Source organism: Rhincodon typus, chromosome 2 (genome assembly GCF_021869965.1).
Source record: "Rhincodon typus isolate 14 chromosome 2, sRhiTyp1.1, whole genome shotgun sequence".
NCBI classification, from domain to species: Eukaryota; Metazoa; Chordata; class Chondrichthyes; order Orectolobiformes; family Rhincodontidae; genus Rhincodon; species Rhincodon typus.
In genome coordinates this window covers 78,793,133-78,816,394 of record NC_063333.1, presented here as the reverse complement: position 1 = coordinate 78,816,394, position 23,262 = coordinate 78,793,133, and the positions used below count along the sequence as shown (strand labels likewise).

General features: G+C 41.0%; 1 protein-coding gene across 7 annotated transcripts in view; it reads left to right on the top strand.

Annotated features, from left to right (window-relative positions):
- Positions 1 to 987: 987 nt before the first annotated feature.
- The window catches only part of LOC109911669 (serine/threonine-protein kinase 31), a 94,735-nt gene continuing 72,460 nt past the window's right edge, over positions 988 to 23,262 (top strand). For 4 of the 7 annotated variants that reach the window (XM_048606488.1, XM_048606492.1, XM_048606459.1 and 1 more), the window contains exons 1-6: positions 1,536 to 1,676; positions 5,453 to 5,504; positions 12,874 to 12,935; positions 17,780 to 17,878; positions 20,240 to 20,314; positions 22,043 to 22,201. In XM_048606488.1, the coding sequence (XP_048462445.1) occupies positions 1,620 to 1,676; positions 5,453 to 5,504; positions 12,874 to 12,935; positions 17,780 to 17,878; positions 20,240 to 20,314; positions 22,043 to 22,201 (504 nt within the window). In that variant the 5' untranslated portion in view covers positions 1,536 to 1,619. The other 3 variants (XM_048606468.1, XM_048606475.1, XM_048606482.1) reach the window with 3 other exon arrangements.

The window sequence follows — 23,262 nt, the reverse complement described above, 5'->3', positions numbered from 1 at the left end:
CATCAGATGAAGGGTCCAGGCCCGAAACGTCAGCCTCTCTGCTCCTATGATGCTGCTTGGCCTGCTGTGTTCATCCAGCCCTGCACCTTGTTGTCTCGGATTCTCTAGCATCTGCAGTTCCTACTATCTCTGATTAAAGATCTGAAGTTTACACTATCACACATCTTAAAAGAAGCCTTAAGTTACAATTGATGTTCAATCAAAAATTTAATTGAACGAATTACTGCAGTTACAAATAAACTTGCCCAAAATTGATATCTTTAACTTATTAACCTGACATTGCATTTATGAGGAGGATATTTACGGCCAATATAATGGCAGATATAACTGCTAAATGATGAGCGCTCAAAATGCCAATGAAAAGTTGTTGAACTTTGGAAAGTAGGTTCTTCGCCATCTGATTTATTTTAGGAATTTCCAATCATTTGTAACTTTCTGATACTGCAGTAGGATCATTAGATGTCTTTCTGCCAAAGGTACTATTTTGGGTCTCACACTGAGCAATGTTTTTTTTCAGTGACGGTATATGATTTATTATTTATTTATATAAACACGGTGAACACGTGGTGAATAAAGGATCTTTTGTCAAAGGCGAAATAATTATAACGTGAACGGAGGGCTTCTTGGGAGTACCCAGCCACTGAAGAATGTATTCATTTATTACAAAAAAAACGCTAATAAATAATGCTAACTGGAGTAAGCCCACACGTTTTGATGCTTCTCGGGAATCTTTTTGATAGCATCAGCAAAAATAGTCAAGTCACAAGCCATACTCCGATGCATTGCTCATGAGAACTTTAATAAATAACAATGCTTGGCAAATGGAGAGAACATTTGTGGGGAACAAGTCAGTCCAATTATGCAGAATTCTGTCGCAATTTACTCTGTAATATCAGATTTGAATTTGCATTGTGAAACTCAATGTTGGGTGCCAAGCTGGTTCTAAATGATGACCTGAACCGTCAGAGACCAGTTGTAGTGCAGAGTTTCTCCCAGGAAGTGTGCCCCCTGGTGCTACGGCAGGCCGTGGCTACATTCCCCCCACATTTGGGGGAGTGTCGAAGCCTGGGTTCGGTGTATTGGGACCACTGGTCCGTCAGTACAACCCGGTAAGGCAGCGGAGTAGGCTGCAGTCTGTTCTTTGCTAACTTTTCAATTAATCGTTATAGTGGCCCGGACTTTTCTGTTTGAGTTTGAAAGCGAATTAAAACTGAATGCTGTGTTTTTCAAGGTTAGGTAAGACTGGATTCGGTAAAAGGCACGTGCTCTCCTTGCACACCATGTTCCTTTCTGTGCTGATAACATGGTGCTTGCAGCAAGATGTTCATGATGCATCCAGGTTTCTGGATGTTATTGTTCTTACAGGGAGAGAAAGTGTTTTTCATTTCTGAGGAATGGTTAGATATGTAGAGGAAGGAGGTCTTACTTTTACTGAAGTCAGCTGTGGGCCTTTCTCAATGGGTTGATTGTTGTACAGCTGAATACACTTGTACTGCCGAGAGGGGAGGGAGACGGGGTGGGTCTGCATAGTAGAACTTCAGCCGTTGCATTTCTCCAGTAGAGAGGTTGAACACTGCTCAACGAACCAGTTGTTTCAAAGACCTGCTTCTTGATAGAATATGCAGTATACCCGAAGGGAGAAGTATCTTATGTTTGGTTGTGTTCACGTGTTGCAGGTAACTTCGCTGTTTTGTACTGTGGTTACTCTGAGCAAGTGTTTGGCTGGGTGCTCTGGAGCTACAGAATTGGGCATGAACCTTGTCCGTTTGACTGCTGTCCAGAATAAGACCCTGATGTGTATTTAGTAAGCAATGTGAATTCATGTTTGTAACTTGAAATGTGGTAAGTTCCTGACTTTATTTGGGCAATGGAGATGTGCTGTCATAGGTTGAGGAAAGCTGGATAGTTGAAGAAACTGAAACGAAACTGAAACAAAACTGAACTGGAAGGTTTTGTATACCTTGTAGGGGCTGATTTTTAGATTAGAATTGATTGTGAATGAAGTCTATCTACCAAGTCTGTGTAGTGTAAAAGACATTACAGCAGCTAAAACAAATAGAATGAAAGGTTTGCACACAAATGGGAAGTAACAATACCTATTTCTTCTCTTTGTTTTAAAAACATGTATTCCTGTTTGCTTTTTCCACTAGACTGGTGATCACCTTGGCCTCTGAGTTTCATTTTTTTTAAGTGTTGTGGATAATATCATGATACTGATCTGGTCAGTGACATAAATTTAACTTGTGTAAAACGAAGACAAATAGGATTATAAAAGGTAGGGGAGGGTGTGAAGTGTTGAGAGCAGCTTTTATTTCTGAACACTTTGGCTTTTATTGGGCTTTCTATGCTAGTTCAATTTATTCCATTGTAGGATTGAGCAAAAATCCTTGTTCTCTGAAATACTGGGCCAAAATCCTGGACTTTGCAAATAACTTCTTAAAAAGCTTTTAAAAAAAACAGCTGGGCTATGCTCTGGGAATATTACACAGACAGAGATAGCTGCTTGGAACCATTGTTCAACCCAATAATCCAATTCACACATTCACCCTTAAAGAACAAATCAACCAAGCCTAAACCTCACTTAACCCAGATGGAATGGGGCTTCTGCAGATACCAGACATTCAACTTTGAATGAATACTGATCACAGAACTACCAGATGTTCCACTTAATCAAAATACATTCACACCTACTCTTAACTGTCAGGATGCCAACTGACCTAAAAGGTAGTATCAGAAACACAATAGATAACACAGATTTGAGAGGAGATAACGAAGCACACTGTCTGTATAACTGCTAGCCCTCATCTGGGAAAGAGAGAGCCATCTCCAGAAGAGCGATCCCAGACAGTTTTAGTGAAGAAGGTTCCCGACCCGAAATGTCAACTTTCCTGCTCTTCTGATGCTGTCTGGCCTGCTGTGTTCCTCCAGCTCCACACTGTTATTCTCTCCCCACGAACTACCTGCACAGCTATCAGTCTGAAACCTACTGAGACTGGCCTATTCTGAACCAAGTATGATCAGCAGGCCTGACAACTGATGACCTCCGAAAACCACCAATCCTACTGACAAGGCCTCAGGCACATCTTGAGGTGAAAACTGGCTCACAAAACCCACCATGAAGTAAGAGAAACCAAGTACTCACCCGATTTAAATCTGAAACATCCTACCACATCGACAGACTCAACCTCGACTTAAGGCTTATACCATCTGAAATCTTCATCAAAGCACTGGCTACGGCAGGCAGGAATGGCCAGCTGTATTTCAAAATCGCATTTATCCCCAGTGGTGAGCTTATATTCTCGACTCCCAAATATCCAATCTAGCTAGCGGGGAGGGGAAGATGGGTGGTTACAACACAGGGAACCCCAAAGGTGTGAAGCCTGATAAAAGTTTGTGATCAAAACCTGTATTTGATTTAATAGAGTATTTAACCACTGCAGTCTGTAGATTCAATTTCACTGTTTGTTGTATTTGCCTTTTATTTTTTTGTAATGTATTCACCTTTTCTATTTAATAAATGCAGACATTCTTTTGCCACAGAGATTCTTTCTCTGAAACAATAAGTAAAATAAAAAGAAAATATGTTTGTAGTTCTTTTTTGTTTAAGGTGGATATATGGGGTGGTTGGCAAGGTTAGATCACACAGAATAGAGGGAGAGCCGGCCATTTGGATACAGAACTGGCTCGAAGGTAGAAGACACAGGGTGGTGGAGGAGGGATGCTTTTCAGACCGGAGGCCTGTAACTGGTGGTGTGCCACAAGGATCGGTGCTGGGTCCACTGCTTTTTGTCATTTATATAAATGATTTGGATGCGAACATTGGAGCTATAGTTAGTAAGTTTGCAGATGACTCCGAAGTCGTCGGTGTAGTTGACAGAGAAGAAGGTTACCTGAGAGTACAATGGGACCTTGATCAGATGGGCCAATGGGCAGAGGAGTGGCAGATGGAGTTTAATTTAGATAAATGTGAGATGCTGTATTTTGGAAAGGCAAATCCAGGGCAGGACTTAGGCACTTTATGGTAAGGTCCTGGGGAGTGTTGCTGAACAAAGAGACCTTGTAGTGCAGGTTCATAGTTCCTTGAAAGTGGAGTCACAAGTAGATTGGATAGTGAAGAAGGTGTTTGGTATGCTTGCGTTTATTGGTCAGTGCATTGAGCATAGGAGTTGGGAGGTCATGTTGTGGCTGTACAAGACATGGGTTAGGCCACTATTGGAGTATTGCGTGCAGCTCTGGTCTCCCTGCAATAGGAAGGATCTTCTAAAACTAGAAATGGTTCTCAGAAGATTTACAAGGATATTGCCAGGGTTGGAGATTTTGTGCTTTTAGAAGAGGCTGAATAGGCTGGGGCTATTTCCCCTGGAGCGTCAGAGACGGAGGGGTGACCTTTATAGAGACCTATAAAATCATGAATGGTATAGCTAGTGTAAACAGCAGCCTAGGTCTCTTCTCTAGGTTGGGGAAGTCCAAAACTAGAGGGTATAGGTTCAAAGTGACAGGAGAAAGATTTAAAAGGGACCTAAGGGGTGATATTTTCACACAGAGGGTGGTGCGTGTATGGAATGAGCTGCCAGAGGAAGTGGTGGAAGCTGGTACGATTACAACATTTTAAAAGCCATCTGGATGGGTATTAGATTAGGAAGGGTTTAGAAGGAAATGGGACAAATGATGGCAAATGGAACTAGATTTATATAGGATATCTGGTCAGCATAAATGAGATGGACCAAAGGGTCTGTTTCTATGCTATATATCTCTCTGACTCTAATAGGTTCGCACATGTACTATACCATAATCCATTGGGTTCAGATTTTCATGAGAGAGATCTCATCCATGTTTATAAATACACAAAAATCTCTGGCATAACTGTTAAGTAAATGTTTTGAAGCTGCTGGTCAGAGTTACCATTCCCTGAGGAGTTTTTTTAAACAAAAAATACTTGGATAGCTTTGAAACATTTTGGAGGATTTCAGCTCTGAAAGTTTTTTGGCTGCACTGAAGTTGAAGTCAAACATATTTTTAAAAAAAAAAAAAAAAAATTATTCAACTTGTTCAGATCCTTAACACACCCTCCCTGGGACAGACCCAGAGGTCAGTACGCTACCACTGTGTCACACAAGTTCCTAGTTCCATAGTTATATTGCAACTTTAGCATTGAATTGAGACAGTATGTGCTAATGTGTTTGAATAAAAGTTAGTTTGAGATTCTTGGACTAAGGTTGATGTGAGGCAGTGCAAAGTAGAGGCTTCCCCCACAAAGAGAAATCAATTAGTTTGCCTTGGCCTGATCTTGGGTATTTGTGATACTGTACATACAGAGTTATATTGACATGATTCTTCAACAGTCAAATTGACTTGGGAAAGTTTATTTTGTGTGCAAAAGTTAAGAGATTAAATATTTTATTATTATGTGTGTGTGAGAGAGACAAATAATGCTTCTCCACTTTTCTTTCAGCAAATTGTCAAGATGGATAACGGAAAGGAATTGAATACTTCTGAAGGAATAGGTACTTTGATTTCCTGTGCTTCACATAATCCTATATAATTATTAAGTTGTTTAGCAGACACATTTTGGAGGATGAAGGAAAACAAGCTGGGCTATTCTCTATATTTTCTTGCCTGGCATTGGTGAATGTCTGGGAGCATACCAGTTGCCAACTTTGTTGAACACTGCATATTTTGAAGAAACTAAATAGTGTGGTGCAGTGAGAAGAATTTTATATTCTCAAAGGTTGTGAAACCATGCATGTTAAACAAGTTGTATGCTGGTATGGAGAAATGGTTAGTGACAAATAATGTAGTATAGTTTAGGGGGTTGGTTTAGCTCAGTTTCCTGGATGGCTTGTTTGTGATGCAGGGTGACATCTACAACATGGGTTCAATTACTACAATGGCCGAAGTTGCCATGGAGGACTGTCCTTCTCAACTTCTCCCCTCGCCTGAGACGTGGTGACCTTCAAGTTTAAACCACCACCAGTCGTTTCTCTTTTAATGGGCATGCGGGACTATGATGACTTTAGTGTAGTTTAAGGTGGTACTTAGAATACTTGAATTGTAAATGCTGGTCCAATGTTAATTCCACACAAACGAACACAGAATGCTGGAGGGACTCAACAAGTCTGGCAGCATCTGTCGAGAGAGAAACAAAGTTGATGTTTCCAGTCTGGTCTGACATCTCTTCAGAACTGCTGCCACTATAACGAAAATGCAAGACAACAAACAGCTGGCCAAATTGGAAAATTCAGTAGCACCAGGGTGAGTTCGTTGTCTCGCAGGAATGATTAGTAAGTTTGCAGGTAACACTAAAATTGGTGTAGTGGGCAATGAAGAAGGTTACCTCAGTACAAAAGGACCTTGATCAGTTAGGCCCAGGAGTAGCAGATGGAGTTTAATTTGGATAAATGAGAGGTGCTACATTTTGGAAAGTCAAATCAGTGCAGGACTAATACACTTAGCAGTAGGGTCCTGGGGAGAGTTGCTGAACAAAGAGACCCTGGGAGTGCAGGTTCATGGTTACTTGAAAGTGGAGTCACAGGTAGATAGGATAGTGAAGAAGGCATTTGGTATGGGAGGCAGGAGGGATCACTTTCCACATCAAGCAGATGTTCACCTGCATATCTGCTAATGTGGTATACTGTATCCGCTGTTGCCGTTGTGGCCTCCTCTACATCGGGGAAACCAAGGGGAGGCTTGGGGACGGCTTTGCGGAACACCTATGCTCGGTTCGCACTTAAACAACTGCACCTCCTAGTCGCGAACCATTTCAATTCTCCCTCCCATTCCTCAGACGACATGTCCATCCTGGGCCTCCTGCAGTGCCACAACAATGCTACCCGAAGGTTGCAGGAACAGCACCTCCTATTTCGCTTGGGAACCCTGCAGCCCAATGGTATCAATGTGGACTTCACAAGCTTCAAAATCTCTCCTTCCCCTACCGCATCCCAAAACCAGCCCAGCTTGTCCCCGCCTCCCTAACCTGTCCTTCCTCCCACCTATCCCCTCCTCCCACCTCAAGTTTTCCTCCCCCCACCCCAACATCTCCTACCTATTAGCCTCATCCTGCCCCCTTGACCTGTCTGTCCTCCCTGGACTGACCTATCTCCTCCCGAACTCCCCACCTACACTCCCCTTTACTGGCCCCATCCCCGCCTTTTTGACCTGTCTGTTTCCTCTCCACCTATCTTCTCCTCTATCCATCTTCTGTCCGCCTCCCCCTCACTCCCTATTTATTTCAGAACCCCCTTCCCCTTCCCCATTTCTGAAGAAGGGTCCAAAACGTCAGCTTTCCTACTCCTCTGATGCTGCTTGGTCTGCTGTCTTCATCCAACTCGGCACCTTGTTATCTCAGGCATTTGGTATGCTTGCCTTTATTGGTCAGTGCATTGAGTATAGGAGTTGGGAGGTCATGTGGCTGTACAGGACATTGGTTAGGTCACTTTTGAAATACTGTGTTCAATTCTGGTCTCCCTACTATAGGAAAGATGTTGTTGAACTTGTAAATCTTTTTTGCACCGTTTCAAGGATGTTGGAGGGTTTGAGCTATCGGGAGAGGCTAAATAGGTTGTGGCTGTTTTCCCGGGAGTGTCAGCGGCTGAGAGATGACCTAATATAGGCTTATAAAATCATGAGGGGCATGGATAAGGCTGAATGGTCAAAGTTTTTTTTTCCCCCAAGGTAGGGGAGTCCAAAACTGGAGGGCATAGGTTTAAGGTGAGAGGGGAAATATTTTAAAAATGACATGAGTGCAACTGTTTCACACGGAGGATGGTGCGTGTATGGAATGAGCTGCTACAGGAAGTGGTGGAGGTGCGTACAATTACAACATTTAAAAGGCATCTGGATATGTACATGAATAGGAAGGGTTTAGAGGAATATAGAGTCTTGGAGATATACAGCACAGACCCTTCAGTGCAACTCATCCATGACTGACCAGATATCCAAATAAATCTAATAAATTTGGCCCATATCTCTCTCAACCCTTCCTATTCACATAACCATCCAGATGCCTTTTAAATGTTGTAATTGTACTAGCCTCCACCACTTCCTTTGGCAGCTCATTTATATATGCACCACCCTCTGTGTGGAAAAAGTTGCCCCTTAAGTTCTTTTTTAAATCTTTCTCCTCTCACCTTAAGCCTATGTCCTCTGGTTTTGGACTTTTTGGAAAAGACTATGTCTATTTACCATATCCATGCCCCTCAGGATTTTATAAACCTCTACAAGGTCACTCCTCAGTCTCTGATGCTCAGGGGAAAATAACCTCAAATGCCTTCTTTACTATCCTATCTACCTGCGATTCTGCTTTCAAGGAACTATGAACCTGCATTCCCAAAGTCTCTTTGTTCAGCAACACTCCCCAGGACCTTCCCATTAAGTGTACAAGTCCTACCCTGATTTGCCTTTCCAAAATGCAGCACATCACATTTACCTAAATTAAACTCCATCTGTCATTCCATGGCCCATCTGATCAAGGTCCTGTTGTACTCTGAGGTAACCTTCTTCCCTGTCCACTATGCCTCCAATTTTAGTGTCATCTGCAAACTTACTAACCATATCTCCTGTGTTCGCATCCAAATCATTGATATAAATGACGAAAAGCAGTGGACCCAGCACCGAACCTTGTGGCACACCACTCGTCGCAGGTCTCTGGTCTGAAAAGCATCCCTCCACCACCACCCTCTGTCGTCTACCTTTTTGAGCCAGTTCTGAATCCAAACAGCTAGTTCTGTCTCTATTCCGTATGATCTAACCTTGCTAACCAGTCTACCATGAGGAACCTTGTTGAACACCTTGCTGACGTCCATGTAGGTCACGTCCACCATTCTGCCCTCATCAATCCTCTTTGTTACTTCAAAAAAACTCAATCAAGTTCATGAGACCCAATTTCCTGCAGACAAAGCCAGGTTGACTATCCCTAATCAGTTCTTGCCTTCTCCAAATACATGTAAATCCTGTCCCTCAGGATGCCCTCCAACAATTTGCCCACCACTGAAGTTGGGCTCACTGGTATATAGATCCCTAGCTTTTCCTTACCACCTTTCTTAAATAGTGGCACCATGTTTCCCAACCTCCAGTCCTGCGGCACCTCACCTTTGGCTATCGACTTTAAAAATATCTCACCAAGGGGCTCAGCAATCACTTCCCAAGCTTTCCACAGAGTTCTAGGGTACACCTGACCAGGTCCCAGGGATTTTCCTACCTTTTTATGCCTTTTAAGACATCCAACACCTCACCCACCGCTCCGCCCACCAATAATATGGATATTTTTCAAGATGTTGCTATTTATTTCCCCATGTTTTATATCTTCCATATCCTTCTCCACAGTAAATGCTGATGCAAAATATTCGTTCAATAGCTTCCCGCATTTCCTAAAGTACCACACATGGACGGCCTTGCTGATCTCTAAGGGTCTTTATTCTCTTCCTACTTACCCTTTAGTCCTTTAATGTATTTGTGGAATTCCTTTGGTTTCTCTTTAACCCTTTTTGCTAAAGCTATCTCCTGTCCCCTATTTGCCTTCCTGATTTCCCTCTTAAGTATACTCCTACTGCCTTTATTCTCTTCTCGGGATTCACTCGATCTCTGCTGTCTGTACCTGACATATGCTTCTTTCTAATTCTTAACCAAAACCTCAATTTCTCTAGTCATCCAGCATTCCCTACACCTACCAGCCTTGCCCTTTACCCTAACAGGAGTATATTGCCTCTGGAACACCCTCAACTAGTTTAAATCATCCCAAGCTGCTCCAGTGAATTTCCTTGCCAGTATATTAGCACCCTTCCAATTCAGGTGCAATCCGTCCTCCTTATACAGGTCACTTCTACCCCAGAAGAGATTCCAATGACTGAAAACTGTGAATCCTTCTTCCCTGCACCAGCTCCTCAGCCACGCATTCATCTGCTCTATCCTGCTATTCCTAACCTCACCCGCACTGGGAGTAATTCAGATACGACTGCCCTTGAGAACCTACTTTTTAAATACCTGCCTTACTTCTTATTGTCTCTCCTTCTCTCATTTTTCTCATCTGATGTCGTTAGTTCCAATGTGTGCAATGACCTCCTGTTGGTCCTGCTTCCTTTTGAGAATATTCTGCACCCTCTCCGAGACATCCTCAATCCTGGCTCCAGGGAGGCAACACATCATTCTGGTGCCTTTCTATCGGCCGCAGAAGTATCTGTTGGTGCCTCTGACTAGAGAGTCGCTTATCACAATCAATTGCTTGAAACCTGGCGTACCACTCGTTACATTAGAGCTGGTGGGATTTGGCCTCGTGCCTGCAGGGGAGCTGAATGCAGTGCCTTAGACTCCTTGGCTATCTTTACACTGTAACTGAGTTGCCCACTTGGACTAATGAAGAAACAGTGAGCACTGCTGGGCCATGTATGGTCTTAACTAGAGTAGGTTTATTTTTGCTTGACAATAAATTTTGCACGAGCATTAAAAGAACACTCAATAAAATAACATTGGGATGGTTTTCCGATTCCCATAGCTACAGTTGCTGTAGTCTGAGTGGGCAAAGACATTTTTTGCACAAAGGGTTGTGAATCTTTGAGATTCTGTACCCCAGAGAGCTGTGATGCTCAATTATTGAGTATGTTCATGATGGATTGATGGAGTTTTGAGCCCAAGGCATATGGCAATAGTGGGAGAAGATGGAGGTTAGGTAGAAGATTACCAACAATGTTATTGAATTGCAGGGAAGCCCCAAAGAGCTCAATGGACTACCTCCACTCTTATTTTTTTTACCTTTTTAGTAAATACAGAATTCTGGGAAATTTAGATGATCATTCAGCATCTAATAGACTAACATTATTTTGACATTTTTTGTTAATTTTCCATTCTTACAGTATGTTTATCAGGCTTGCTAGAAAGGCTGAAGCCCATGGACTAAAAAGGACTGGAAGAATCTGAAGTTGGCTGATAACTAGGAATAGTGCTGAATGGTTATTTTTCACACTGGAGGAAACACATATTGTGGTATTCTTCAGGGATTGATGTTGAACCCTTACTTGGAACCCTTAATATTAATGGCTGAGACTTGGCTGTTTGGGGGGCATAATTTCCAAACTTATGCATGATCCAAAACTTGTAACTAAGGTGAATAATGAGTGGGATGAGCTTGAAGAGGGCGTAGGTTAGTGGAATGGATACATGCCAGATGAAATTTAATGTAGAAAATGTGAAGTGGTACTATTGTTTTCGAATAAGGAAAGGAAATAAAATATTAAGATTACAATTACAACAAAGGTGCAAGATCAAAGCAGCTTTGGGTATACGTGCAAAAATCATTGATGTGGTGAGGATGTTTCAGAAACTGGTTAATAAAGCTTATTGGATCCTGCCTATTATAAATGAGGCATAGAGTACAAAAATATGGAAGTTATCATACAAACTGGTTTGATCTCAACAGGAGTGTTGCCTCATTCAGCTGACTGCACTTTAGAAAGGATAGAAAGGGTATTTAAGAACAAAAATAAAAATGCTTCCAGGTTTGAGGAGTTCAGTTACAAGGCTAAATTGGGGAGGAGCTGGGTCTGTTCTCAACTTGGTGTTTTGCAGAGAGAACAGATTTGATAATGGTTCTCAAAATCATGAGGGGTTCATACAGAATAGATCTGGTGAAACTGTTCCTTTTTTTTTATTTAACCTGTTTTTCTGATCAGTTCTAACCTGTTCGGCAATGTTATTATAGGCCTCTGGAGCAGGTTGAACTTGGGTACTACAACTGTACCACAAGAGGGCCCCAGAAGCTACTGTGTATTTTTTAAACTTGACCTATTTTCCTAATTAACCCATTCAGATATGTTGTTACATACATCTGTGGAGCAGATGAGATTTGAACCCGGGTCCCTTGGTTCAGGGGTAGGGACACTATCACCGCCACAAGAAGGTCCCTCAAAAACCTTTGTGCTGTAAAAGTCCTGGCTCTAAATGTAGGCATAATGAAGAAACGATGCAAATGTGGTACTAGCTGAGTTGTTCTTGCAGAGGCACAAAACAAACACGATCAGCCAAATGCCATCCTTTAGAGTTGTAAATGTTCTGTGTAACAATACTTTGACTCCGAAAGAATAAGCCCCTTAATAGGAAGCCAAATAAATGGGAGATACTTTAACCTCCTCTTTAATCCAGTTAAACAATTCCATACTAATTAATAAGAAAATCTTTTTGGTTTAAGTGAGACAGTGAAAAGTAGTAAAACCAAGAATATAAAATCTAGCAGTACGATGAAAAGTACATGTTAGAGATAATGAAAAATCGAAAAGGTAGAAACAAAATCTAGGGAACTGCAGTGAACATGGGAAAGACTGAAATGACAAGCCTACTGGTTTCATAAAGGGAAAAATCAGGACACTACCCTGAATGCGCACTTTTCTCCACACCATCAGAATTGTGATCTGATGATCTAAATCTAAACTGTTAAATCACTTCTCTCCTCCACTTAATCACTCCCCTCTGCTAAATTTAACTGACCATATCTGGGTGCTGCAAGGAATATGGTAGAAGACAGTAACTAAGGTCTATAGTTGTTAAAGTTAATAATTTCCAGAGGAAGCTGAGGTATTGCTCCTGATACTGCAATGAGAAACCCTTTATCCCATTTGGATATATTTAGTTTAAACTTGGGAACCTGCACTGGAAGGACCATTAACCTATAGCAGCACCTGGTCTTTGAAATAAATTAAATGAGCTCAATTTGCAGAAATTTTGAAATGATTTGTTCTATGCAATACCAAAGCATGAAGGCTCTATGGCAAAAGTCCTTAATTGAAGTAATTTATTTTAGAGCCTGTGATTAACCGTTTTTCACATGTCTCAGGTTTTGAATATTGAAATGTTTCTTTTTTATAATGCCAAATGCTTGTAATTTTTTAGAATTAAAAGTTGAAGATGTAATGGGAAGTCACATTGAAGACCCAATAACCTTTTGGGGACAGGTAATACAAATGTAATTTTCTTTTATGTACAATAAAATACAGTTCTTTATTATTGATCCCTGGAGGAGTTTGTGAGAGTGTATAGGTTTAGGAGACTACAAGGTAGCTCAAAAGATTAATTTCATAAATGTCATAGTGTTATATCACAGAGACAGGTTTGTCAATGTTTCTGCTCAGAAGCTGCATCCACTCGTCTTCCTCTGTGACTGCCCATTGTCTTTTATCATGTCCTATTTTCCCTGAGCCAAACATTATGAAAAAGCAAATTATGGATTCTACATGAATAGGCTGTGTCAGATAATTCCACAATTTGCTAATCCTGTGTAAAAAGAAAAGTGCATTAAACTTGCCTTCAATTCATGATGCAGTACCTTAAATTTGCACTTCCATTTTATTATTTAGCTGATGAGTCAAGGTAAACTATGCCTGTTTGCTTTACTGTTTCGCTTATGGGTAGACAGTTTTGAAACAAGCAGCCTTTCATCTAGGTATAAGTAATTGATGGCTTTGTGGTAGTTATTTTACTATTAATCCAGAGACCCAGGCTAAGGATATCGGGGCATGGGTTCAAACCCCAAAGCAGATGATGAATTTTTTATCCAAGTAATAAATCTAGGATTAAAAACTAATCTAAAGGCTAGTTATTCTCCTGGAATTAGACCTTGCAGGCAGTGTCTCGGACCCACTACAGGTGATCATAAGACAGGAGCAGAAGTAATCCATTTAGACATTGAGTCTGCTCTGCCACTCAAAAAGATCATGCCTAATCTGATAATCCTCACCTCCACTTTTCTGCTGTTTTCCTATAACTTACCAATCCTTTAATGATTAACTGTCTTTTCTCAGACTTGAACACATGTAAAAATCCAGCCTTAGCAGCCCCCTGTAGCAAAGAATTCTACAGATTCACTGCACTCTGAGCCAAGAAATTCTTCCTTATCTCTGTCTAAAATGTATGACCCCTTATTCTGTGATAATATCCTCTCGACCTAGACTCTCCCACAAGAGGAAACCATCTTTCCAAGTCTGCCCTGTCAAGACCCTTAAGAATCTTTTTATCTTTTAAGAAGGTCGTCTCTCATTGTTCTAAATTCCAATGAGTGCAGGCTCAACGTACACAACTTCTGCTCATAAGTCGATCTCCCCAAACCTGGGATCAGCATAGTGAACCTTCTCTGGAATGCCTCCAAAGCCTGTTTATTTTCCCTCCGATAAAGGGTGTAAAACTTTTCACAGTATTCCAGCTGCGGTCTGACTAGTATCATGTAAAGCTCCCCACTTGTATAATCCATTCCCTTTGAAATGAAGACCAACATTGCATGTGTCTTCCCTATTACCTGCTGAACTTGGATGCTAGCTATTTGTGGACGCCCAGATTCTTCAATTCTGTAGCTTTCTGCAGTCTTTCTCCACTTAAATAATATTCATCCCCTCTATTCTTCGTGCCAAAATGCATAATCTCACATTTTTCCATATTATATTCCACGTGCCAAGTTTTTGTCTTTGTGCTTAACATATCTATGTCCCTTTGCAGACTCTGTCATCCTCAGCATTTGGTTTCTCACCTACATTGTCATCCACAAGCTTGGTACTAGTACATTCACTTTTTTTATCCAAGTCATTTGTTGATGTTGTGGCACAACTTTGGTATACATTTGGGAGGGAGTTGCCCTGGCAAACTGCAACATTGACTCTATGGCATTTCATGACATCAGAGATGGTAATCAGCATTAACACTGACTTACCACCTTTCGCCAGTCCTGCCCTCACCCCAAATCTCTGCCCTTATCTGATGAATCATTTCTCCTCTGGCAGGCATACTGAGTGGGAAGGGGCGTAAATATACACTGGGTGTATCCATCAGGGAGAGTGGCTCAATAGCACCACAACTGATTGCTGGCTGAGTTTTAAAGGACAGGCCTTTAGACAGTCTTCTGACAGGTGTTGAGGGAACCAGCAAGAGGGAAAATTGCACTCAGCTTGTGCTCACCAGTCTACCTGTCACATATGTCCATGACCATATCAGTAGGAGTGACCACTGCACAGTCCCTTTTTGGAGAAGAAATACCCGCTTCACGATGAGGATACCCTCCCCTGTGTCGTGTGGCACTACTGCTGGGCTGCATGTGTAGATTTTAGCAACTCAAAACTGGACATCCATGAGATGTTGTGGCCATCACTAGAACCGTATTTAACCACGATCTGACCTAGTGGCCTGGCATATGCCACATTCTACCATTACCATCACCACCAAACCAGGAGGGCATGGCTGGAGCAGCACAAGACATAACTTTCAAAAAAGAGGTGTCAGCTTGGTGAAGCCACGGTGAAGGGCTACTTGACTGCCAGATAGTGTAAGGAGCATGTGAGAGACAGAGGTAAGTGATCCCAAAAGTGATGAATCAGGACAAAGCTCCACAGTCCTGACCCATCCAGACAATAACTGGTGGGCAACTGGATCCACAAATATCCCCACCTTTAATAATAGGGGACCCCAGCACGTCGGCACAAAAAAACAAAACCGAAGCATTTGCAGGCATCTTAGCATTTCAAGCCAGAAGTCCTGAGTGGACAATCTATCTTGGCCACCTCCTACAGCACTATAGTTTTATGCCCAGATTAATTATTAACGTGTCTTTAAACATAGCTAAATCCTTAGAAATACTCCATCTGCAGCTGTGGATCCAAAAATTTTAGTGTGCTTTTTTCCTCGTGAGAATGTACAGTATTGGAATCCTTCCATTTCTTGGTAGTTTAACTTTAGCTCAAAAGCAGAAAATTAGGTTTACTAATATTTGGATGTGATTTAATTTTGCACCTCCGTATAATCTCTCTATCCAGTTGAATGCATTCTCTTCAAGCTTTACTGTTTAAAATATGCCAATAAGCCAAGTTATTTTTCTGCTTATTTTCCCAAATGTTCTTGCTTTAGGGCATAGTTAATCTACTTCATTATCAGAGTCAGGACATGTAATGCTTCATTTCTGATTGGAGTGGCAACATTTTGACTGATGAAATATTTTTGAACATGTCAAAAAACCCTTCTTGTTTATTACCAAAACATTTTTTCTATCTCAACCTATTTTGTATAATTAAGTCTTCTACAGATACAATTATAGTTAAAATATATTAATCTAATTTTCCTTCACATTTCATCTTTAATTTCCTTTGTTCAATAGTGCACCAGGGGATTAGCAAGGAACCAATTCCAATGATGGATTAGTTCTTTGCTAATCTTCAGTTTAATCCGAAGCAATTCTGTTTGGACCAGTTTTATGTTTAAATTCTTGTGCTTCCGTGAGGTGCTACTGTTTTTAATACTGCTACCACTTCATTTCCTCCTTCAATATTGTACATTTTTACCTATGCTAAAAGTTCTCTCATCCACAGCACAGTTCAAGTAAATGTATTTTAAAAAATGAGCTTTCAGTTTGCTCATTGTGAATCAGTAAAAGAAAGAGAGCTCGCATTTCTCTATCACCGGGCGGCGCGGTGGCTCAGTGGTTAGCACTGCTGCCTCACAGCGCCAGGGACCCGAGTTTAATTCCACCCTCTGGTGTGGCTGCGTGTGTTTCCTCCAGGTGCTCCAGTTTCCTCCCACAGTCCAAAGATGTCCAAGTTAGGTGGATTGGTCATGCTAAATTGCCTATAGTGTTCATGGATGTGTAGATTAGGTGGGTTATAGGGGGATGGGTTTGGGTGGGTGCTCTGAGGGTCGGTGTGGACTTGTTGGGTCAAAGGGCCTGTTTCCACACTGATTCTGTGACCTTCAGGCTGCCCCAAAACAGTTGAAGCAATTTATTTGTTTGTTTTTTTCAAATTCCAGTTTTAGAAGTTGTAGTATCTAAGTTGCAAGGCCTGACAAACCTAAACGATGATAATGCAGTTGTCAGTATTGTTGGTTAAGTGTTAATTGTTGGTGAAAACACCAGGGAAAACTCCTAGTTCCTAGAATAGTGTCATGGTCACTTTTATGTTTAACTAAAAGAGCAGATAAGGCCATAGTAGGCTGCGGCTAGGAATTGCTGAGAATGGACCATGTGAACAGAAAAGATTGAGTGTTGGAGGGTGGCGGATGTGGATACAAATCAAATTCGGAGAGAGGGGGAGCCCAAAGACTGGAGGGGCAGTTCAGATCGGTAATTAGAAGGAAGGATGAAATTATGGGTTCAAGGGGGAGATAGTGGATCATGTTTAGGAGAGTGGCAACACTGGGTACAGGCTGGTGCATGTGTCAGGTTGTGTTTTGTGAACCGAGGTCATGGTTGGCAGAATTCCTTAAGATGTTGGGGTGCACTCTTGCTCTTCACTTATTCATGAGCGTTGCTATAAAAAGAATGTACCTTCTGCAACCATGTAGTCTCACCTTTAGTTGCTGAATGTCCCAAGCCTTAAAATTTGCAACAATTAAATCAGACTGTCAACTTACATGGTGAGTGCATGATTTACATGTTGTAATGAAGTGTCTCACTTCTCCGGGAAGATACACGGGTGTGAGACAAAACCTTGCCCCGTTAAATGCCGTGACTGCAATCAGCTGAGGTTTCATTTTTGTACTTTTTAGAACATTGATTCTCACTCTTATTTGCCTTTTCATGAGGGTATTAATATTGACGGCTATGTCCTTCAGCCCAGGTCCCCTCAACTTCTAATTCTATGGTCAAGGAAATTATTTTGGATATAGTAGATGTTAGATGGTGAGTTTGTGTGATGTAGTTTTCACTCTCTTCAGCTCAGTAGGCTGCTTTTTTATTGGAATCAAATGCATTACGTGATACTTGAATCTGAATTCTAAACAGCTAAAATATTGTTAAATTCAAATCTTGTATATACTTCATTTCTAGGCAATTGAATTAATTGAAGATCTTCTTAAGATATCTACTGCTTTGACAGAAATATGCCCATTTGCTGCCAAGGTGTTTGGAGATCCTGCTCCTGAAAAGGTATTTTACAAATTGAGGTAAATGGGATGAAGCAGCTATTTAAGATGGTTCGTATACCTATCCCCCCTCCCCCACTTCGCTCTGTGCTTTCCTCATGGGCATCATCCTCCAAGTAAGCCAAGAATAGCTTTGCAGTTTTCTTCATTCGATGGCAATTTACTTTCACTTTGGTGTGAAAATGGTATCGATTTCTGAATTTAGGAATATAATGGTTGGTCTAGGTACATAATTGCTATTAATTGCCTCTGTCCTGTGTGCAGACTGGATTCTAGTGGATTCTTGTTTAAACTTTTGCTATTCATTATAATTATCATTGATCTAGATGCAATTGTCGTGGAAACTGTTTGCAAGTCAGTGGTGTATACAAAGGTTTGTATAGGAGATAAGACCTTAAATGAGAAAAGTAAGTCCCCCAGAAAATTTTATGCTTGGTAGGGGAATATCATTTATTATGGATAAATGTTGTATGTATGAATAAAGCAGGACGTGTGTTCACTGCAGGGTTGTGAATAAAAGGCTATCGAATGAGAGAAAGACCTACATTTTGAAATGCATAAATCTCTGAAAGTTCATTACCTGTGCTGCGAAGCTGTTGCAAAAACAAAACAAACAATAGTATGTACTTATAAATCTTTGGTAAATCTGGAACGTTGGACAAAACTGGGCACATTTAAATAGCAGTCGATATCAACAGGGGCACTCATCTCGGGCTTCTCAAAGATTTCAAGGGATCCACCAATGTGTAGACAAAATTGAACTTTTGTCCAAACAAAATATGTTAACACTCATTTTCAAATTGACACACCCCGCAGAGCTTAGACAATATGCTGAGGTCATTGGAAAGTGGACAGTGTTTGGAAGCTATCACCAGCTGCTTGATGATTGTAAAATCTGATGGTTGTAAAATTGCCTTTGTTATAAAATAGCCCATGGAGGTGAAGGGCCTACCTGGAGACAGATAAGTGTCTGTCTGGGAATAGTCTTATCAGCACACCTGGAAGCAGCATGACTTCTAAATAAGTTCCAGTTTCCCAAGGGTGGGAATGATGCGGGTGGTCGGTGTTGGTTAGCCAGACAAGTTGTCCACTGTGCTTCTTACCCAGCCGGATTCAGTCTTTACCACAGACTTTTGCCATCCCCTTTGTATGCTATGCTGGGGTTGTCAATCTGTTGTTTGCTCTGTGTTGTGGTACATGTGGAATTTGCATAATTTCAGTCCTCCTCAGGTCTCCTCTCTCATTTGCTTTTCTGGTATGTTAATGACTGCATCAGTGCTGCCTTCTGCTCTCTGATGTTTTCCAGTTCATAATGATTTTATTTCCAATTTCTGCCCTCCTCTCAGCTTCATCTGGTCGACTCTTCACTTCCTTGACTTCTCTGTTTACGTTGCTGGACTCTACAGACTCCCAAAGCTACCTCAACTATGCCGCCTCATATCCTGACTCCTGGAAGGATTCCATTTCATTCTCCCAACATTTATTCTGTTGACATAAGCTTCCACACAAGCGCTTCTTGATATATCTTCCTTTTGCTCTGCTGACGATCGCATGGTTGACAGGGCTCACTACTGTGTCCAGTCCATTTCATGTACTGCTCTTGCATCCCTTCTTTCTTCCTAGAACCTCTCTTAAGCCTTTTGACCTGACCTTTCACCCGATCAGCCTCCATATTCAACAGATCATTTTCTGCAGTTTCTGCCAACTCTGCGCAGTTCTGTTGCCCTCTTCCATAGGGACCATCTCTCTTTTGCCCTCACCTGATGACATCCTGGACAGTTTGGTATTTGCATTTAGATATGTAAATGTGCTTTATGATCCTTTTAAAAACAAATTCAAATCAATCAGAAGCAAGTACTTGGTTTCTAATCCAGATTTCCTAACAATACATTGGAATGTTCAAATCAACTCTGCAATGAGGCATCTGAAAGCTGAGCTGATTGCTATGTGGATACTGAAGATTTTGTTTGTGCCCTATGTCTTCAGTGAAACAGCAGTGATTTAATGCTTGCTTATGTTAGGTGTTTGCTGAATATTTGTCTCTGTTTAACACATTAATTATGAGTCCTTGATGAGATCTGAAATTATTTTACGTCATGCTTTATTGATTCAACCTATTAATCTGACTGCAGTTTGTAAACAAAAACAGAAGTTGCTGGAAAAGCTCAGCAGGTGAAGAAAAAAATCAGTTAACGTTTAGGGTCTGGTGACCCTTCCTCAGAACTGATTTGCAGCATCTTAAGTTTGTAAACTTAGTGTTATGAGCTATTTACTTGACTCTTGTACACCTTTGTATCATCTGTATATATAATGTAATAGCTCTTTTATGGGGATCATAAAGTAGTAAATATTTTTATTCTTACAGATTTATGGTGGATTATATTCCGAAGACCAATGTTGGTATAGGTGCAAGCTGAAAAAAATGATGACGAATGAAAAGGTATTCTTGGAAGTATTGTGTTGTCTGTGCTTTGGACAATCTGACCAGTTTATGTATTATGTTGGTAAGCGGACAAAAGGACGCAGAATTTGGTTTACGTTTTAACTTGGTTTTATTAACAAAATTTTCTTTATTTAAAAATACCGTATAAGCCTTTCTCAAATTTCCACAGTATTTACGTTCTGTTCAGCTCTAACCATCTGAGAAAGGATATTGCCCACAACGTTCCATGTTTTTAAGCTGGGCTGTAGGAATCTCCTTCCTCTCTGACATAGGGCTGGCTCTCTTCCACGAAGGTGGGTGTCTCAGATCAGGGCAGATCTTCTGGGTCTTCTTGGGTTGCTGTATGGTCTTTCGCCATGAGTCATGCTACGAGTCTTTATTTGAGGGGGTAGCTTTGAGGTGTGAGTTTTTAATCTCTGCTTGCCCTGGACTTTCCAGAATATTCCATGACCTTTGGCCATGGAGTCATGAGTGGGGCCCAAAGCATCCAATGGGGCCCCGCCAGCACCCTTCACCGTTGGTATGCTGGGGCGATGTAAAGTGCATGTCCTGAGGCACTTGCTGGAAGTCAAGGTGCAAGAAAATCTGATTGATACTTCTCTAATGCCCAACCCTTGAGCTACTTGTAACTGATTCCCCCTGAATCTTTGTGACTTCTTTGACCTTGGTTTCTACTGTTTTTTATCGCTGCTGGCTGCTGTTGACTTTAGTTTGGCCAATTTTCTATTAGGCCCGATTTTCTCTGGCTGTAGTGGGATGCCCAAGTTTGAACCTGTGGTGGCTTTTTCCTTCTTCAAACATAAATGTCTGTACCAGCGGTCTGATGTTTGATTTTGAATGTGGTGATTGTGCCACATAGTCCATTGGATGCTTCTTTGACATTAGAGAATCACAGAACTGTGAAGGTTCAGAAGGACATTTACTCTGTTGTGTTTGTGTTGGCTGTCTGGCCGTTTTGACTCTGTGTCAAATTGCTACTTTTTCCTTATAACCCTACGTACTGTTTTTATTTAAATAATAATCCAACGTCCTCTTGAATGCCTCACTTGAACTTGCCTCAACTACACTTCCAGACAGTTCATTCCAAACCTGGACTATTATAAAATAAGGTAAGTGTTGCTGCAACTGTACAAAGTATTAGTGAGATTGCACCTGGAATATTGTGTACAATTTTGGTCCCCTGTCTTGAGGAGGGATGTAATTGCTTTGGAGGCATTTGCCACCGCAGTGCCTTATCATTGAAGTACTTGGTCTAGTTGTATACTGCAGCTTGATGGGCAAATTGTTTCAACTTGAATACTTTTTGGATTAGAAGCAAGCTTCTACCAGTAATTAATATCAATGCTACTGTGTTCCAAGCATAGCTTGAGTGTATTCAAAGCAACTTCTTTGTCCCCTCCCAGATAGTTGAGAGAACAGGACCTGATGCAGTAGATTCTTTTTCAGCTATCTAGGCACAATATCCATTCTATTGTAGTTGATTTTGCAGGAGTTTTGTCAGCACGTGTGTGCTCCTGGCTTAGATGGTCCTCCCATTGCTTCCATCACCTGCTATGGATTCATTATTAATGGCATTTCTCTAATGTGGTTATGTGTCATTGCACAGTATTGGCTAAATCAAGCAAACCTCTTCTTTAATAAAAAAAAAAGAAAAAAAAATCCATTAGTGAAACTGCTCCAAGTATTTCTGCATAAAAAAAATAAAATTTATCTTTTTATTTCCAGTGGCTGATGACTTACGTCGATTATGGAAATTCTGAAGCTCTAAACAAGTCATGTATTGTTGAACTTCCAGAAGATATGCAGTATCCTGGATTGGCCAGCAGGTTCAGACTTTGGGGTCTGCAGATTCCACATAATCAAGATGTAACTCCATTTGAACAGGTAAAGTACACTATATTGGCAGTGTTGATGGTACTCATGCAATGACTTGCTTCATGATGTACAAAGTTTATAAAAAGTTTTGGTTTTGTTCATAAAGGTTACAGCATCAGAAAATATGGCCTGTATGGCTCAAGTGATTTGATCTGAAGGGTCTGAAAAAAAGGGTTTGTTTCTTTTGACTTTGGTTCGAGTGGTTTCTTTAAATGTCACAGAAATCTTTTGGCTTTCCCTCTTAAGTGCAAATGGACAGTGACTTTAATATAACTAATTTATAAGTTTACTTATAATTTGAGTGAATTTACAGCAACAGCTTGTGTAGTGCCTTTAATGTAATAAAACTTAGCAAGGCAGGAACATAGTAAAACAAATAAGATGTTAAGCCATATAAGGAAATAAGTCAGATGACCAAAAAGCTGATCAGAGAGTTAAGTTTTAAGGAATGTCTTCAAGGAAGAAAGTTTGACCAACTTCATTTTAAAATTGCATACAGACCCTCTGGGCCCTTCCATTTGAAAAGTCTGTCAGCTGTCCTGATCGGTGCCTGTCTTTGCTTTTCTCTTTATTTACAGCAATTTCACTGGTTCTGATAAATAATAAATGTCACTTAGAGTTTAGAAGAATGAGCGGAAATCTAATTGTGGTACATAAGATGCTAATGGGGATGTTTCCCATTTGGGGTAATCTAGAATGAGAGGTCGTAGTTTTAGAGTTAAGAGAGATGGGGAGAAGTCATTTCTGTCCAAGGCTTGTGAGTCTGTAGAATTCACTACCATAGAGTGCAGTGGATCCTAGGGCATTGAGTAAGTTTTAGGAGGAAATAGTCAGATTTTTAATTAGTGAAAACAACAGGCAGGAAATTGGTTTTGAGGTCGAGATGAGATCGGCCATAATAGTGTTGAATGGGGGAGCAGGTTTGAGCTGAGTTGTTACTCCTGCTCCCAGTTGTTATGTTCTTTAGTGTGACTCAGAACTTGAGTGTAAAGTGGAGGAAGGGATAGAGGTAACAAGGTGTAGAGCTGGATGAACACAGCAGGCCAAGCAGCATCAGAGGAGCAGGAAGG